At 30.6% G+C, this 21,178-nt stretch overlaps 2 protein-coding genes across 2 annotated transcripts in view; one reads left to right on the forward strand and one right to left on the reverse strand.

The window, feature by feature from the left end:
- LOC114121934 (uncharacterized) overlaps positions 1–19,268 on the forward strand; it is an 88,834-nt gene extending 69,566 nt beyond the window's left edge. Inside the window, exons 2-7 of the mRNA XM_050203580.1 lie at positions 363–1,581; positions 7,989–8,120; positions 16,159–16,349; positions 16,642–16,785; positions 16,888–17,012; positions 18,338–19,268. Of these exons, the coding sequence (XP_050059537.1) occupies positions 363–1,581; positions 7,989–8,120; positions 16,159–16,349; positions 16,642–16,785; positions 16,888–17,012; positions 18,338–18,450 (1,924 nt within the window). The 3' untranslated portion in view covers positions 18,451–19,268. The remainder of the gene's footprint in view (positions 1–362; positions 1,582–7,988; positions 8,121–16,158; positions 16,350–16,641; positions 16,786–16,887; positions 17,013–18,337) is intronic.
- Positions 13,021–14,693, reverse strand: LOC126550948 (uncharacterized). Its single transcript, XM_050203581.1, has 3 exons — positions 14,086–14,693; positions 13,302–13,799; positions 13,021–13,199 (listed from the first exon to the last, which is right to left on the reverse strand). The coding sequence occupies exons 1-3, from the start codon at positions 14,509–14,511 to the stop codon at positions 13,176–13,178; spliced, it is 948 nt and encodes a 315-aa protein (XP_050059538.1). The 5' UTR covers positions 14,512–14,693; the 3' UTR covers positions 13,021–13,175.
- Positions 19,269–21,178: the final 1,910 nt, after the last annotated feature.

Consider the following 21,178-nt stretch of genomic DNA (forward strand, 5'->3'; position numbering starts at 1 on the left):
AATCCGTATAATTCGAAATAGTTTACATGCCACCGTGAACGTATGGCAGTATTTTTGTTTGATAGAATCGTCGTAAAAAAATAAATAAATGAGTTTTTGACTAATGAATTTATAACCTATTTATTATTTCGATGATTGTTTTAACATAATAGGACGTATACGCACAACTAGGTAATATAATAAACATTTAAAAATGTTATAAACAAAATATAATATTATAATATAGTATTCGATAATGATATTTTTATAGTTAATTTTACAGGAAGGATAAAATATAATTTAACTAAATATTGAATAATTGTGATAAATCGTTTTTTGCGTGTACTCTTTTAATAACGTTCACTTTTATTATTTCGTTTCAGAGAACAATACTTGTTCAACGTATTCGAAGTGATCGTTTCCACATTGGAGACGAAACTCCAGAGAATAGAAAACCTAGACAAAGCCGTCGAGCACCTGATGCGTCGAGTAGAAGCACTAGATTCGCGAGTGACCAACAACATCGACAAGACGGAAGCGGTGATTGGAAAGTTAAGGTCATTGGACACCAAGCTGTTCCAAAAGGAACCCGGCACCCTCGGTCACCATCTCGAGACTAAGCTGTCGACATTAGACCGAAAAGTCGGTGACATCGACACCAAGTTGGTCGGGCTCAAGAGTCAGTTGGACAACAACTTCTTGGCACCCGCGGACGACATCAACGCCGAGGCGAGTGAGAAAAAACCCGTAAACGTCCATCACCTGGACGTGTCCAAACTGCTGAACACTCAGATGGACAACATTCGGAGCAACACGGCCAATATCGACAGAAAACTACAATTCCATATAAACATGGTGTCGGACGGACTGACCAAAATCATAAGCATGGTGTCGGACGTGCACGGGGCCATCGTTGAACAGGACAACAACAGCAACAACCACCACCACGGTAGCGGTCGGTCGGGTGCCGGCAACAAGACGACCACCACCACGCCGGCGTCGGCGCCGGAGCGGAGCAACAAAATCGATCAGCTGGTCAGGCAGATGCATCCGATACTGAGCGTCAGCGAGAAAATGGACGAGGTGTGGAACGTGGTGGTCGGCACCAAGAGCTCGGTGGACGACCTGGTGCCCAAGTCTGACGAGCTGCTGACTCAGACGCAGCGACAGGAGCGAGCCATTAGCGACATACACGACGACCTGCGCATGAACACCAACAAGATCATCGCCAACCTGGACGTGGTGGAGCGCAGGCTGAAGAAACAGGAGGACGACGTGGTCACGTTAGCTCAGCGACCTGTGCCAGCCGAGATGCTGCGCCTGGACCCGACCATTGACGATTATTCCCGGTACGACGAACAGCTGCAATCCGAGTCCACGCCGCTTTCCGCCCCCGTGTCATTCACCACTCCCACGAGTGTCGGTGGCATCGGCGGTATTGGCAGTCCTACGCCGGGCACGCCGCCGGATGTCCAACTGTCGTTCCAGACGTCCCGGAACGCGCCCCAGAAGAACAGAGGAGTGGTGTTCCCGAGTGTCAAAAATAAACCGCCACCGGCCAACATCAGTTTCTTGACTGACCAATTCAACCGCGAAGTCAAAGTGAGTACCTATTTTTTTTCTTCGTTTCAACATTGCTATAGGCGACAAACGTTTAAAATGACTGAGTATTATATACATACACAATAATATATCGTATAATGTTTTGTCTGACTCGATTTTGGCGGTTAAATATTCGTAATAACTAGCGATTGGATTTTAAAGCAAATGATTTTTTTTTTATATGAATCATAGAAATCAAATTTTTATATATAAATTCGTTTCACGTCATTCCAATATCAAATAAACCGATTTATTTTTGCTTTTTTTGAGCTTTTTTTTATGTATAAATGTTTTATTTGATTATTATCTTATTATTGTAATAATAAAAAACTAAATTATCTAATAAGAAACGTAAAAACCCAGAATGCAGATTAAATTATTATTTTTGTTTTCGTTATCGGCTTATTTATTAAATAAATTAAACGTATAGATTATATCGATCTACATATTATAGGCGTCAGTACCTATACGGTCAGTATACATATAACATCCATATCGACCATTCAAAATTTAAAATTTAGTGTTGTGATTTGAAACCTCATGTATGAAGTATGCACCGATCAATTTAGTGGTGAGTCATTTTCTATGTATAAAAATATTCCTTCGGACAATATAGAGTCAGTTTCACTACTGCAAATCTAGAGAAATATAATATGGTACTTCATTCTTTTTTTTAATTTAAATTAATTTTTCAAATTTTTTTATTAATATTATTATATATATTTATATATTTTCAACTAGCTTATGTTAATTTTTATCATGGTTTTTTTTTGCTTTTATAAAATAATCGTGAGCTTTTTTAGTTGCTTATTATGATATAAAATTCGAGCCCTAGTAATAATTGATTAATGATAATACAAATGCGTGGTAATCAAATACTCATTAAATCCGTTAATCACAATTAAACAATTAATTTTTTTTTTTGAAATCTATCTTAAAAATCAAATATTTTACATTTATTTAAGAAATGCAATTTTAAAACATCCCATTTATAATACTCCGATTGTCGACGCGGAAAAATTTTAAAATCAACTTTCAGATTATTTTAAATGGAATATATTAGTACATATTTTTAATAAGAACTTTCAAAGTACCTATAGTGTAATATTTAAATATTATAATATTATTCCCATAACTCAATTTATTATTCTTTATAGTTTACTTGTTAAATGTTAACATTTAACTAGGTACCTATATATACTTCTTTATATTTTATCAATAGCATTTTAACTATATATACCTATATAATATGATATTATACTATAATATCTGACAATATCTATTATTCTAGTGAGTGTAAATAGTAAGAACCTTTTATAGCCTGAACTCCGTAGTCCGTGTTATATATAATGTGTATGTTGTATAATATTATATAAATATTTAATCTATATGATTATACGGAACTGAGTTAAAAGTGTAGAGAAATTATCAGATAAGTAATAAAACTTGTGTAGCGGTCAAACAAATAACATTTTATTGAACTATATAATGCACATAATTTCATTGTAATATGATACGAATTACAATTAGGTAATGAATCAAATGAGAAAACGATATTTTAATCCGTTTTTAACACAGCTCATTAAAAATGCGTGTGTCGCACGTTGCACGAAAGATTTTCTTAGAGATTAAAATATGTAATAATCGTTATTTGAAATTTACACTGTGGCATAAAATACTTTTCAAACTTTAACAGGAGTTTAAATTATAGGTTAGTGAATATTGTATCTCAGATCTGATTTTAGTCGACGTGTAGTTTTTAAACGTCGTTTAATTTAATAGGACATATTAAAGAATGTATTTTACAAGCTTGACAGTCGGTAATATTTTCTTCAGTTCACTACTCACAAGCTACCATTCAACTTTTTATTATATCTCTTTATTTATAAACGACTCAAATTAAGGCGTACATTAATTACACAGATTAATTGATAATGATTTTGACAAGTCGCACACATTAAAAAACATACGTTTAAAACAGTTTCAAATACGTTATATTGTAGGCGTTTCATTCTATATAAGTCAAATAAAAATAAAATATGTATACACTAGAGACATCTAATCGTAGATACCTAGCTAATTTTTTGAAAATACACAAATAATTTCAAAAAAGAATGAATTCTGTAGTTCATAAAATCATTAATTATTAAATGTTAAAATATTCAATCTTGAAGAGTTGGTTTTTTTTATATTCTTTTGCAATTCATAAATTAATAAACTAGTGATCATTAGTGCGACACCATTTCATGTGAACCTTCAAATGTTATAACTTATAATTTACACGGTTTCCGCAAAATAGGTTTCTCGGCGAGAACTAACTGAAGTCTATATTCATTACATTTTACTTATCGAACAGGTTTATCTATGTACATAAAGCAATCATAATCGTATTATATTTATAATTATATCAATTTTAACGTCATGATCGCATGCGAAAGGTTTAATGCGGAACTCTGAAAGTTAATCGGACCATTTTACTTGATATAAATCTGAGATATTAGATAAATATATATAATACATAATATAATATATATTATATAGGAATCAGTAGCAAATTATGGTTTTAAAATAAGCTTATGATAATAATATACTATAAAAATAACTCGGCTAGTGTGTTTCCAAATCGACGGAGTTTGAATCGCATGTTCATGCAACCGAGTCGTATTAATACTATTTTAAAATATATATTTTTTGCAGTCTATAGAGCTTTCGAAATTTAATCTAGAAAACGTGGTTAATATTATATACCTAGCAGGCACGCTCTATCAATGAGATTTATTAGATAGTGTAAAACGGCCTAACACCCGTGGTCCAATATGAATAAAATATAAACGATTGTTATCATTCTTACATTGGAGTTTGAAATTTAAATTACCTATATAAAATATTATAGGAACACTACGATATGGTTTTTATAGGTGTAGGTAAACGTATAACTCGGGGTAACGAATATTTATAAAAAATTCTGTACAAAGTATTATTATATCATTACTATATTTATTATTGGAAAATGGATATAAAATATTATCAATAATAAGACAATGATAAAACTAGATCAATGTCTTTGTTGTTATTGTTGTTGTTTTTTTTTTACAGTAAAATATACAATCGCGTGATAATGGTAATAAGTACAGGGACGACGATATACGATACGTTCCGTTTTAAATTTTGTAGGTATTGTATTTTAATTTTTATAAACGATCCTTGAAAAAATAATTTACTAATAATCTGATTGTAGTAACAAAACTATAGTCCTTACTTTCTAAGTTAAAAATTCTATAAATTCAAACCATATAAACTAACTATTATAATATTATAAACATATGCTCACAAAACAAATATTCGTAAATTATAATAAGTAAATATTTTCGATTTTGTATTATAAAATGTCTTTATTCGATTTTACTGATTTCACGTATTATTTTGATCGACCACTCATGCATTCTATACCATAATTAATATAATATAATATAATAAATACTATTAAGATTTATCTATAACTTGATAAAAATCAGAAAGTGTTTAAAATGTATGAACATTTTAGGGGATAGTTAATGGTTATTGGTTTCTAAAATCATATAATGTGTGGCATAAATGCGTGATATGTCATTCACTATTTTTAAATTAAAAAAAAATTCAATTTATTTTAAACATAAAGTGCATAAACAGTTTTAATATTCTTAATTCTGGCCTGAACAATGACTTTATTATTGTTACTTACTATTTGTTTTAAATTTCCACCTTTAAAAAACGACGATAAAATAACATCTGTTGAGCAAATTATTAATCCATACTAATCAATAAGAACTAACAAAACCTAGTTGCACTAGTCATGACAATTAAATAAAATTTGAAATGAATCATTAAGAATGGTACAAAATATTAAAAAAAAAAAATCAATAACGCGTAGTACAGCAGAATAATACTTTTATCTTGACCTATGCGTAAATACGTTCAAGGGAAAACAACAAACCGTTTGTCGTTTCCTATAGTGCATATTATTATATAGGTAAGCCCTATTCCTATATTATATTACCTATATCAATAATAATTTTCAATAATCGGCGTTCGTTAAATTTTCTATACAAAGTCCCTGGCCCCCATATTGTTATATGCATCGATAGCATATTTTGAAGGTTAAACGTACGAATGGACATACACCTCTATTATGTAGATCGTGTCAGATAATTTAGATGCATTATTATCAATAACGACAAAAACAATCGAAACGTTTAAAACTGCAGTCACTTAACTCGACTAAACTCATTTCGTCCCTGATTTTTCCATTAAAAAAAAAACAAATTATTATCAAAAAAGAAATAAGAAAAACAAAACTTTAACGCCTGTGAGAAACTCACAGTTATTATACTCTTACCCGCGTGTCCCACATACCTACGCTAAAAATATTATACCTATATAATGTATATCATTAGTGTATAATTTCCAATATCACGTGTGAGCATAATTGAAAACGGGCGCCGTGGGAACGCGTATAAAATCATAGAAGGCCGGACTTAGAATTTGCTTTGATTTCCATTCCATGCACTCGTTGGTAAAATATACACAGAGTGACTCACCGAACATGCTCATCCTCAATTTTTTCGTTTAATAATGAATTTATTCAAATTCTGATATTTGGAATTTTTAAACAATTTACTTAGAGACCATTTTTTAAAATTGTTGATCCCATGATGATACAAATTTTTTTATTTTTCTGATATAATTAATAATTCAGTGCGTAATTTTTCTAAAAATGTTGACGTATCAAAATCAAAATTAAAACGAGTAGTTTTTTGTTTAGGAGTTTAACTTTTAAATTTCAAACATCATAATTTGAATAAATGTGTTATTAAATGGGGAAAAAACGGGGGCGAGCATGTTAGTCGAATAACTCTGTATATTAATTATTAAATGATATCATATAATATGCGTTTAAAAGAAGTACGGGTCATCTAAAGTCGTGTAATATGGTGACAATTTTGTGCTTATATTAGAACACACGATTTACGGGATAATATAATATAGCTCGCTAGAAATGGCACGACCATAAGACAACAAACCCGCGTACGAGGTACAATATAGTAACACAGTGATATTATAATATATTATCGCACGTATATAGATGACAATCGACAAACGGGGTTTTAGATCGCTGCAGATATATATCAACTCATTCCGCAACGCGAATTGTCGTATTCACCGTTTTATTGTACACCTATAAATTATACTATTTTTTTTTTTTATTATTTATTCAATTCAAATATAATATTATTTCTGTCCACGCTTTTCCCCGCAGTCGACCGATCCGACGCCTCGGGTAGGTATAAAAAAAAAAATCGTGGTTCTCGCAGGGTTCTTGTTGTTGAAAAAAAAATAAACGCTTACGTACGTTTTATTGATACCTAATATGTGTTTCAGAAAACTGGCACAACGATTGCATATAATATATATAAAAAAAAAAATAACAAATAAATGAATAATAAAAATATATTATTGTTTATACTTATTATATTGACGAGAAAACGATCAAAAGTCAATAGTGAAAGAATATATGATATATAAATACTACGGACGTAATAATATTATTATATTATTACACAGGTGGTCGGCGCGTATTTTACAACCGTAACATAATACGTATATACATAATAGCGTAACGACGAATAATATTTTCGATTATCTACCAGGCATCGGTTAATTGATCGATGTAATGGATTATGTTAATTTGACAGGTAAACTCTCTCGGAAAATAAAACGTTGACTTATATTAAACGGATACATTATAATGTGCACGTAAGGCTGAGCGGATGACGTTTGAGCTGGTACACACATTATAATATGTTGTATCTCAATTCTCAAAATAATGAACCGTTTTCTCCTTGAACACGCTACCACGAATTGTCAAGAAATAATTATGTTTTTATATTCATCATGCGAGCCCGTGTGCATTTTAAGGGTTATAATTAAAAAAAATAAAAAATAGAAAGATTTGCGTGCTATTAACACAATTTAAAACGATATTTTAACATTTTTTTTTTTATCTATTTATTTATTTTTCATCAAATTCTTATTCGGTACAAATAAGGAAATATTATATAAGTCGTGTTACACAATTTTATGTATATTAACTATAGTAATTAAATTTGTTGTTTCATAAATATCTGTAATTATTGTATTTGTTTTATAATTAGCATAATATATGTGATACATATAGTATGCTGCACACTATAATATTAACATAACATACGTACATATTATTATGTATATATACTCTATGATCTAAATTCGACGCGATCGTGTCGTTACAATATAATCGCGTAAGCTATCGATCGACTTTCGTCGGTAATCGATAATAAAATATCTATAATATTAAAAAATTAACGTTTGTATTTGTTGTTTTTTTCCAGGGATTTTCGTGTTTAGACCTTTTGAACGCTGGCATGAAGCAATCCGGCGTGTATTATTTGCAAATCCGAGGTACGGCCTACTGGTACCTGAAGGTGTACTGCGAACAGGAGATTGCGGACGGCGGTTGGACGGTAAGTTTTGACACGCGTCCGCCGTGAACTCGGCTGCAAAGGGCGTGCGTACGACATAATAACACACAATATATATATTATATTATATTGTACACGAGCCATTGACGAAACACGCGTATATACACTTAAAACCATGTACATATACGTTAACAATAATAATAATAATAATATAATAGTGCACGAGCGTGCTGCGTGCATCATTGTTGCGCATATAACATTACGGCGGCACAGAGTAGGCATAATAATAGCTGCACCAGTTAGGTTGTAGGTGGGTACGATTACGGACGACACACACACACACACGATCGCGTATATATATATAATAAATAATATAATATTTTCTCGTTATAAATTTTTCGGACAACCTCGACGGTTTCCGACGAAAGTGATGTAACGCGCCGGACACGATCGCAACCATCCGTTTGGGGACTTAAATAAAACGCGAACACGATTGTTATAATATTATATAGTATCCGTCGCAGCGTCGTGGTCGTCCAAGGCCTCCTCCGCGCGAACGCGTATATAAAGCGTTCGGCGGCAGCGTGAAAGTTACGCCGAGCGCTAAGGTAAAATGTAAAAACGAAAAACGAAATAAAATAAATTTAGATCGACGTGACACAGCACTGGACGTGAGCTGCACGCGGCATGCGCCTATAATAATCGTATGATATAATATCATAAAACGCTTTTCGCCGTCGTTTTATACAGGGCGATTTACCTTAAGCGCATTATGTCACCCTCGTTTTTTCATTTAGCAATACATTTTTTGAAATTCTCATCGAGACCATTATTTTTCTTGAAAATTTCGACGTAATTAAATCAATATATATATATATATATTGATATGTTTTTCTCGACAATATTATGGTTTGGTAGGACATGGTTATTGTGTGTTGCTAACATTTCCAGGTGGTCATCCATCCGGGTGATAAGTTATTTGACTTTGTGTACTAAGGATTATAGTTTAACACAATGGGTTTGAAAGATATGAGAACTATAATGGTTTGGAAGTCTTAGTAATCTATATTAATTTGTCAATATTTTTAATGTACCCATAGATATCATCCAAGCATTATTAATGTACTAGATCCGATATTAAATCTATTTTATATTTGTATACAGCCATTTTCAAAGATTATCATCCTTAAAGTAAATAATTTGATGTTTGGAAAATTTTTCGTCTAAATTTTAAATTAGGCACATAAACATTTTCAAAAAAACTACCCATCAAATGATTTACAGTAACAAAGAGGGAGGGTTCTCGTTTGAAAAATAAAAGTTTGTACCACCACGAGACACTCCTTTGGTAGTACGAAAAATTTCGAGGATTTGAAAATATGGTCTCTATAAGTATGTTTAAAAATTCCAAATAGAGTTTTAATAAATCCTTTATAAAATAAAAAAAAATGAGGGGGAGTGAACATGCTCGGTGAATCACTCTGTATATAAGTCTACACTGGAGACCTTGCTGCAGTTGCGGGTAGATAGGTCGCATAATTTAAACGGCTTGTTAACCGAATATAAATAATAGGTGTTACCTACTACACTCATAGTCGTTCATTTCGTACTTTTTTTTTTTTTTGTTATTTAATTGCTCCATAATTATCCCTAATCTACGACGTGAGACAATAACTGGCGCTCGATATCTCCCGTACGTATGTCTAATCTACTGACAAAAGATAACCTTCGTCTCGTCATCGCAGTTGTCGTATCGCCATTTGAGGTAAGAGATCGCGACGTCTTTGCTGCGGCGGTCACGGACGCGAAGTTTAACAGCTCTCCGTGTGTTGTTATTGTTGTTATTATTATTTGAGCTCGAACGACGGCATATCTCGACCAACAGTTTAATAATATAATGACCAATTTACTTGTCTCATACTATAGTTCTGTCTTCTGTATCCTGTGTGCTGTACAAGGTGATTATTCCACCACTGAACATCGTTTTTATCGGTAAACTTATGGCTTTTTATTTTTTTAAATATGAATTTTAATACTAAAACTACTACAAACATTTAAAATGTAATGTTCCGAAGCAAGATATTTCTTAAAAGTTTTTGATCTCTAAAAATTGAACTTAAAATCAGTATTATATACCTATATAGTTTGATACTGCTATAACTTATAGGGTGGATTTTTGTGAGATCTTTACATATTTTTTCATTTCTAAGTATTTTTTAGTTATGATTTTTTGATTTTAAATGTAATTTTTTATAAATTGTATGCATATATTGCTAATCATATACGTTACCTAATATATAATATTATTAACAATTATAATTCATAATCAAAAAACCATAGTCAATTTTGAATAAATAATAAGTTCGATTTCTCATCCATTTAATAATATCATACTTAATTGTTTTATAGATGTACTTCGATGTGCTTGGACATATTTAAATGTATTTTTTTAGAGTTTTAAGGCCATAAACATATTTAGATTATTTATCACTTGCAAGATTTATAAAAATTATACAGCTTAGATTAACGATTAACGGAGTTATTCTAATTCACTAATTTGTAGTTTAAAATGTTTATAACTAAATAGATTCAATATACTTTTTTTTTTCAAAAATATTACATGATATTATGATTTCAAATTATGTAAGAAAAATATCTTCAAAAATATATAAGTTTACCGTTAAAACGACTGTTTAGTGAAAAAATAATCACACTGTACTGAACGTAAAATGTAGTGCTATCGTGTTAACGATAATATAATATTAATCATTATAAATTATAATATTAATGGTATTGGCAACAGGGCGCGATATATTATATAAATATAATATATATATATTATTCATGATATGTGCGCGTAATTATACATATTTTATTTATTGGAATAATTTATTTAGTACCTAAGTATAATAATACATCGTAAATCTGATTACATTATAATATTATTATTATAGTTTCACGGTATTACCATGTTCGACAAATTACATCTAATTGAATTTCGCGTACCTATATAATACTAGCTGACCCGACACGGCGTTGCCCGTGTGTTACTTTCTTTTTTTGCATTTTCGTATGCCGTGTGTTAATTTTTAATTTAATCTTATTGATAGTGCTAATATTACGTCGAATTCACGACGAAAGATTTGTAATGTGGCAGTTTTTGTGCCTACGTATTTTAAAAAATTCTCCTGAACAGAACCGTCACCCTGGTGATAGGGCGTTGTGAATAAAAAATAATTAAATAAAACATATATAATGATTTAAAAGTAAGTAGTTATAGTTTTAACTGTTATAGTTTCATTTAATTATTTTTTATTCACATGTCCTCAATTGAAATCAATGCTTCATTGTAAATTTCTTCACTGATTTGTATATTTGGATTTCCCATTCTATTCTGTATTTGATACAAAATATCATCACACATATAATCTTTGTACTTGATCCACAAATCAATTGGGTTTGATGGGAAGCATGTAGATATGATTATAGAAAACAATGTTCGTATTTGATGAGCGTGTGATGATATTACAGCATCATTGAGAGTTTGATCCCAATGAGCGTCATTTTCAAGCAATTGCAAACGTTGACAGGCTTCTCTGTAGGATACACACAATTCACCATCAACAGTTCGTAACTGTTGGAATGATGTTGGGCCACGTACATTGACTAATAGCAGTCGTAAGTAAAAACATTCATCATTGCTTGGATGTACTGAATAAATCCGGCCAATCGCATCGGTGGAATATACATCTGTATATCCTGGAACTGGTTTTCCTTGTTTCCGTCGTATAAATCTCCTTGAGGATTGATTCCAGGTATAATATTTTGGCATTTCAGAATATAGCAATGTTTGTGCGAAATCATCGTTTTGGCATGTCTCAAAAAAACTGGTTAATGTAGTAGATGGTGGCTGAGCAGCTCTTTGTACTGCGTTCTGTGCTGTAAAATACACTCTTTGTCCATTTTCTAAATGCACAGCTAAGTGAACAACAGAAGGTGTCTCTCATGAATAGGAAAAGAAAATATTCGCCAAACTGCTTCATTACTACTGACATAGCGGCCCATTTGGTATTGGGTAACTTCATCATTGGAATTCTCTGCACCAATTCCAATCACAGCCATATCACTCCCTTTGGCTACATATTTGCAAATGTATTTAATAGATTTCACTGAATGGCAAGATTCAACGTTGATGTGTGCTTTGAATGTCTTTGATAAAATGGGTGAATATGGAACAATCCAACGATTATCTATTTCAATATCTTGTTGATTTAATTTGACAATTGTTGATTTTCCATTGTCTGCTGTCAATCTGCGACGATACAATGGATAACCGTCATTACCAGTAATTGTTTCCGATATTAATGTCCGTGGATATCGTTTTGAACATTTACCATCCATCATACACGGTGAATTTTGATTAAGAGTTCCACAGGGACCATGTATCATGTTTTTGATAACTACCTCATGCAATCCAGGATCTACTTGTACATTAGGGATTTCAGCTGATATCACTGCATCAACTTCATTTGGCCTTATATTTTCAACCAACCAAATCAAAATGTGTGCATGTGGCAATCCTCGTTTCTGCCACTCCACAGAATACATCCAGCAGCGTGTCTCACCAAACACATTATGTTTTACGATGAAATCCATTAAAGATTTCAACTTTTGTCTAAAGACTCTGGCTGTAATATCATGACGATCAATGGGTGATTGCCCAGAGATAACTCCTGATTGATTTCTATCCATTGCGGATTGCATGTAAATGTGATGAACAAATCTGCTGTACCATAATGACGAACATACGCATGGCATCTTGAGCATATTCGTGCATATGCCGAGGGCTTCCGATGTATGTTGCTGGAAGAATAGTCATCCGACCGACATTCTGTGCATTTCCATCAGTATTAATCGCATCTCGAAGGTGAATATACTCTTCAGATCGGAGTTTGGTTTGATTCAACCTGATGAATGTTAATCTTTCCGTTTCAATTTTAACATACATGTCAACAACATATTTGTGATATAATCGCCGACATTTCAATATGTGATTATCTTCATTTTCCCGAATCATTAGGTGGTATGAATAATAGTTCATTGAACTGACTTTTTCAGAACCTGTAAATAGATTTTGTTTTAATAACATTCAAATATAAAATTAAAATACATAATATAATGACTGAGATATTATCGCCATAGCTAAACTAATATTTTAGTTACCGCTGCAATGGGATTTATCATTTTTATTGAGAAATCGTAGCCATCTTCACCTTGCCAAAATATAATGGGATATTGCAGTGCATCATATGAGCGGTGTGTTTCCTTTATACGTTGTAATTGATCATTCCGACGACGTAAAACAATATCACGGGATTCCAAGTTTTCTCCAACTACAACGATAGCAACTTCATCAATAGTTGGTGCATTAAAACGTCTTGTATGTTGACCTGCAGGTGTTTTATCAGCTCTGATTACAATTTTGTGATTATCGGATGGCATCAGATCCAGGGCAGTTTTAAACAATATAATCAATTGATTGTGCTGATGAAATAAAGTTTGTAATTGTTCTACAATAGACCTCTTTACTAAATTGTTATGTGCACAACGCAGATCAATTTCTTGTGGTGAATTGCCCATAAAATAAATTTGCAGGAATTTGTTGTCGCTATCTGACACTGGTAACAGTGAACCTGCTCTGTGATATATTTGCCCTTGTATCTGTAAATAAAAAAAATATATTATGGTGTGGTATAAATTAATGGATTGTCGGTGATCAAACTTAAATAATATTTGATCTTAAAAAGTATATATTTAGTTTTAACTAATATCTATCAAATATAAAATATAATAAAAGTGTCACTGAAACTGAAACACCATATAATATGATGACTAAGTGATATATTTCGTAATGATTAAGAAATTGAAGATTAGTGACACATCTTAACTTTGGTGACAGAAAATTTTGTTCTCTAAAATAATTATGAGTAACTGCTATAATACATACCTTGAAAGTTGGCATAAAATTTTCCCGAACTACATTTGTTGCCCCAAATGAAGTCATTTGAAAGCAATTGTTATATTGTTGGATATTTGTCAAAAAGTGTATAGAATCTGTTCCTATTCCTGAAACCAATGAGTACAATGGTTCTGGTGGTGGATCCAATGGTATCAATTTCACTTTACCATTTGCGCAACACAATCCATTGGCTTCGTTTTTGTATTTTAATGCCTTACAGTGTGAGCAAACCGAGTTCATAGAACCAATAACAACACATTGGTAGTTACTGTAGTCAATTGACACATCGTAACTAAAAGCAGCTCGATTCAAACTTGCTCGCGCTTCACGCGTTTGTGAATTAGATCGGTAATTAGCTTGGTTTGTAGCATTTCTGGTTCTTCTACCTAAATTGCTTCGTCTTATAGGAGGCATATCAAATATAAATTATTTTTTCACTAATCACGAACTAAACAAACACTAACTAACTAAACACTCTGCACAAAACACGATTGTTGGTTGCCATGGATACGATCAGTATTATATTATAAATATTATAGGAAGGGCTATTTTAAAAAGAAAAGGGCTATTTTTAGGGTTTTTCCAGCAATAATTCTAATTTTCTAGCCGTAAAAACCATCCTTGGACTTCAACGAACATTTGCGAACATTTGCGTTGTTTGTATGTCTATTTGCATGCATTTTTAAAAACATTTTAAATAAATGATTTATTTTATTTAAATGGTTGCCATTGACTACCAAAAATAATTTAGTTGACTATTTGCTGGATAGATGGCGCCTCTGTAATTTCATCACCACCTCGTCATATTTCTCTAATCCGATAACTTTCTCAAATTTTTTGTCCGTAAGAACCTTCTCCTGACAATTACGACCCAAACAAAAAAAGAATGAGCGAAATCGGTCCAGGCGTTGTTGAGTTATGCGCTTACCAAATTTTGCGATTCATTTTTATATATAAGATAATAATTACAATATATGCAGTACACAATCGCCTTGCATATTTCACCTATTTTTGAATAGGTACACGTACACAATATTTTATGATGGATGAAATGTCAGTTCAAAAACTTTTGCGAATTCTTTGAGAAATCGAATTATAGTCTATATACGTGCTATAAATATTAAACTATTAAATATTATTTTTATTATTGTTTATAAATATCTTCAGGATAATAATAGTAGGGTAAATTGTTTTTTCCTTATTATGCGCGAATTTTTAGTGTGTATACACTGTAATACCTATGTAGAGTGTAATAAATCAAAATTTGTATTTAAACATTTTATTTTTTTCTTCAAAGTATATATAAATAATATATAATCGAGAAAGTATAATAAATCAGTTTACGCGTCAAATGCTTACAACCAATGAACGCTCATCTAGTCTGTATTATTGGCCGTATGCAATTTACGTTATTGCGTAGTGACAGCGCATTCACGCGAATGTTCGAATTTTAGTGCACGTTTAAAACAACCAATTATTGTCAACAAAATCTGACACATTTGAATTACAATTATAAAATTATAAAATTTAAAAAATTCAACTCTGTCCTTTTTATTATAAATATGTATGTACTATTATGTTGATGGTTTTATGATTTAATGATTCCTTAAAAAATTATCTGCTTTTTAATAACTTATAAAAAAATTGTCTTAACTTAATATTTAAATTATTTTTCGAGCGACAGTATAAACAAGCAGCTTGACAAAGATTAACTGTTTGTAAACTGTACGGTAATGTTTAAATTTATTTATTGAGAATATTATAATAAAGATGTATTATAGGATTCAAAATAACTTTAGTACCTACCTAAAAAATGTGTAGAAAAAAATTAATAATGGATTTATATTTAATAAAGACAATTTATTTTGCTATAATATTATTATTTGTAATAAAATAATTAAGTATAAATAACATATATATATATATTTACACGTAATACCATATTCTTATTTATTTTGTAATATTTATAATGTTGTATAATACATTTTTAGTAACTAATATTAGTTTATTAAAAATTGTATTTCTTATGTAAATGTTCTTGACTTTAATTTTATTGTGTAGGTCATACAAAGAAGAGACGATATTAGCGAACCGATACGTGAGAATTTCAATAGGGATTGGACCGATTATAAAAATGGATTCGGTGACCCCACTAAAGAATTTTGGATGGGAAACGAAAATATTTACATGCTGACCAGTAACGACGAATATATGTTGAGAATCGAGTTGGAAGACTTCGAAGGAAATAGAAGGTAATAATTTATTTTCTAAACTTAGAAATAGGTAGACGAGAATATTGTATTAAAACATGAACATCATTGCGTAATATAATTTATAAAATATGAAGAATGAGTCAGTATTAAATATTATTCAATAAAAACGTTTAACACATTATTCAGATAATCGAATGCAAAAATGTCGTAATTTTATCAAGTGTATTTTGATTTTAATTATGTAATTTTGATTTATACAGTAAACAATGAATTACAATCAGTTTATTAATTGAATTTTTCCGTTTTTTATTTTTATTATTATTATTTATAGGTACGCTCAATATTCACATTTCAAAATTTATTCGGAATCTGAATACTACAAGTTGGAGATTGATGGATATGAGGGCAATGCCGGAGATTCACTGAATGACCCGTGGTATGGAAGCAATAACAGTCCATTCTCTACGTACAACAGGTTTGTGACTACATAATATTGTTGTATAATATTTTATATTATTAATCATCTGATCCCATTACAAAAATCCACATTTTATTTTGTTATTTTATTTCCTTACAGAGACAACGATAGATCGAGCTTGAACTGTGCCTCGATGTTGAAAGGAGGGTGGTGGTGGAAGTCTTGCGGCAGAGGACTCAACGGATTGTATTTAAATGATCCACAAGACTTAACAGCCAGACAAGGTAAAAAAAGGGGAAGGTATAGGCAGCTTAATAACCACGAACTAACGTTGATAAACAACGTTCCATTGTTATAAAATTATCTCTTTTAAACTATCAAAACTTTTTTATTACCTTAATCGTTTGAATCAAGTGTAGGTATAACCTATTACACACTTATATTCATCGTTAAAATCGTTAGTAATCAATTATATCAAATAGGCTTCGAAAAAAAAAAAAATAATAATAATATAACTTAACATTTTATTTCTTAATTGCATATACCTACACATCGTACTACGCATCCGATTCAGTTTTCTATGACAAGCAAATGGATATTTTTTCAAATTAAACGGTTTGAGTGGACGAGGGAAATGCAAATGTTGCGAAAAATTGTTCACAGATTTTGAGCTGTTCGGAGAGATAATTGTTATAGATTTGTTAGGAAAAATATAAAGTCGGTTGGCTTAAAAATGTAATTACATATTTTATTCCCGTGACTGGTTACCAATCGAAAAATCGTATCAGTTAAATTTTTCCAACCTATAATATTTTAGATTATAGTCGTAATGCTTATCCGGTTCTGACTATGTGGCTCACATAAAGAGCATCTTCTCGACATTTCTCTATAACATTGTAGGCACCCAGTACTCAGACGTAATAAATAATAATTGAGTTATGCATGTACTTTTACGTTATCTAAAGCGCTTTCGAGTATGAATTCGGGAAATTATGCATTATAATATTTAAAACGGTAATAAAAACAAAAAAATTCTAAAAATTTGTATTTCCTGTTATAATAATATGATATTGTATTAGGTATCTACTTTGGTAGTTGATTTTTCGAGCGTGAAAAAATGATTAATTAAAGCCATTTCCTATGATTAAAACCAACTATATATGATAATAAGAATTTATAATATTCATTAATTAAGAAAGCATACAATGTTTACGACGAAAGTAACTAGCTAAGTATACACAAAGTGTCTACAGACATAATATGGACAATCCAACGTAATCACTGGTCCGGAATTATTAATCATAACCGTTATGGTCAGATAAAAAAAAAATTACGTATGCAATAACAGAAATAATATAACTGCGAGTATAGGAATCTGGGTGCTTCCTAGTTGTAAATGAAATACTTTTCGTGTAATATTATAATATTGTCGACGGCGCGCGGCGTGTCCATTTTTTCCTGCGTTCGTGTAGCTGTTTTTAGTAATATATGCAAACAAGCGAGTGTGACCATGTGGAGCTTCACATTTAGAAACAATATTAATAATATCCACTTCCCGAACAAAGGTGCGTGAAATATTATAACACTATTTATGTTTGTACTCTTATAGGTATCGTGTGGTTCCGTTGGAGAGGATGGGATTACACGCTGAAGAAAGCGCAAATGCTAATCAAACCAAAGGCCACCGTCATTCCACCGTTACCTGTCGTCAACGCTGTTTGAGCGAAAAAGGAATCGTTGCATGTCATATATTATATATAGAAATAAAATTGTATTAAACATTTGTGTTAAAAAAAAAAAAAAAGTCTATACAGAAAAAAACCATACAAGAATCTTCGATGAAATATTGTCGTGTTTTAATTAGGCTCAAATTCACTACTATTTTATGTTTTTCTATTCATCTTAAGACGCATCTTAGTACGTACCTATGATGGCCTGATTATGTTGGATCAAATCAGAAGGCATGAGGATAATTATAATGTAAAAATGTATTTATTTTGTAAATATATTTAAAAAAATGTGCCGTATATAATAATATACATAATATTTAGCATAATAATATATAAATATTATTTAGTATTATTTTTAGATAAACTCTGTGTAGTCGTTTATTATTATTATTATTATTTTATTTTTATTTTTATTTTATTGATAATTTTATTATACGTTTTGAAATAATATTTAAGTGTTTAGATGTATACATATATCAAAAATCCAAATCATACATTCCATTTCTTTCATTATTATTATTTTATTTTCCATATAACCACATACGTTCCTTTTTATCCGTCCCGTCAATCTTCATTTATATGAAAGTCATCTAATAAAATTGTTTAATATAATTAAAAGACGTTGTTCGTTTTATAATTGTTTCCACAATAATTATAATCCTTTTACATTTCGTATGGTTCAGGCAAACACCGATGCTGTAATTCTTACTTATAACAGTTAAGATAAGTTTACGCGAACTATTCAACAATGTGTATTTTTAAAGTGATTGTATGTGGAAAATAAAATAACATTTTACCATGTAAAAACAATGACTGTTAATTGTGAAAACACAAGGATTTAATTATAAAACCGAAAAATAATATTTAATATTTAAAAATAATTCATTATTACATTAATATCGTGTGTACTTAACATGGAACATTTTGTTATAGGTACCGAGTGGTAGTTGATGTTTGTTGTATTTTGTTCCTACAGAATATTATTACTTAGATGTAATCTATCATTGTACTTGAACAATTTTTCTGCATCTCTACGATTTATCAGCGACTAAAAACGCAGTTTAAAATGTATTAGTATTTTGTATTTATACTCGATAACATTAATTTAACATATTTTATAGGTATAAAAGTGTAAAAATACGTGCGCAGTTGGCCGGACGTTTAATTCTCCACATTGGATGACCTACCTGTACACGATGTCGTTATAAAAAACCAAATACGCAATATTATATTATTATATTTTGAATAATGTAAATAATATAAGAGTACCTATAATATAATTATTATTCGGCTCGATAATATTATGTACTTTTATCGATTTATATAACGACGACGGCCATATTATTATAACGATTTGTCAACACAAGTCTTAATGTAATAAACAGCGCCATATCATATTATTATGCATAACTACCTATATACCGATAACCAACTATACCTACTTATTTGTTCATATAACACACTCAGCATTATTATAATATATTAATTTTAAATTAGCGTCCGATATTTCATTATATATAGGTAGCGGTGAAAATAATACGTTTGCACACACATTATCGTAATAGAGCAGTATAACTACCGACATTGTTAGTATAACGTTATAGCATAGAAGGTATAGGCTACACATATTGAGGTAGGTATATTATGTATAATTTATTGACCCACATCGCGCCCTGTGCGAAAAACACTGGATCGGATATTAAAAAAAAAAAAATAAAAAATAATAATAATTTATCCGCGAGAGAGAGAGATACGCGGTTGTGGCGAATAATAATGAGTAATAACACGTTGTAATAATAATATATATAATTGCTAATGGGATTATCTAGAAATGATATTATATGCTATTATTTGTAGAGCGATGGCGAATCCGCCGATACCGTCTAATAACGATAATAATGACAACAACAATAATGTTACACCGACAATATCCGAGTATGTTATACCGTATGATTACCTATGTATATATGATATTATATACCTTATTATGTATACCTACCTTACTTATATGCGTGTGCACTGTATATGGTGCATTGATAATTTAATAACTGTAATATCGGTATGCGGTAGGTAAATATAATAACGAGGTTTTTTTTTTTGCCCATAATAATCAATAATTACTCAACAACGTTGTAGGATCGAAACGATATTATGAAACTATATAATATGTATATAGATTGAGCGTTGACTTTTATTATGTATACTTTTTAAAATTGGTACTCGCATCGAAAGTATCGCGTAAAAGTCAATCAATAAGTAATTTCACTAAAAGCACGAAAAAAAAACAGTACCACTGTGTTTAAAACTGCATGGGAAATGTATGACTCTGTTCTATTTCGATTATCCGATAAACATAATTAATTCGAGTTCATAGAGAAAAATAATAATAAACAAATTAATTAATAATTGATATTTGATGGTTAGATCATACATAATTTTAAATAAATTAATAAATAAGTATACGGAGCTGGTCCTTATTTTCAAAGATTAATCAGGCTAAGACCGAGTTTTTGAAGTATAAGCTCCAAAATATAATTATAATCATGATTCAAAAGTAGTAATTTTAACTACCTATAGTATATGCTATATAATTAATATAATAATAATATTATTTTTAAAGAACGTTAAATTCTAAATATTATACAAATAATAGAGTAAGCTAAATACATTTTGAAATATTTTAATTTTTTTTTTTATCAACATTGGTCAAATACTTATAT

This window comes from Aphis gossypii, chromosome 3 (genome assembly GCF_020184175.1).
Source record: "Aphis gossypii isolate Hap1 chromosome 3, ASM2018417v2, whole genome shotgun sequence".
In the NCBI taxonomy this organism is placed as follows: domain Eukaryota; kingdom Metazoa; phylum Arthropoda; class Insecta; order Hemiptera; family Aphididae; genus Aphis; species Aphis gossypii.

Coding starts and splice junctions, on each gene's coding strand:
- LOC126550948 (XM_050203581.1), bottom strand. CDS start 14,511: ATGCCTCCTATAAGACGAAGCAATTTAGGTAGAAGAACCAGAAATGCT. Junction 13,800..14,085: donor ATTTTATGCCAACTTTCAAG/GTATGTATTATA, acceptor TTTTATTTACAG/ATACAAGGGCAAATATATCA. Junction 13,200..13,301: donor TGATAAATCCCATTGCAGCG/GTAACTAAAATA, acceptor ATCTATTTACAG/GTTCTGAAAAAGTCAGTTCA.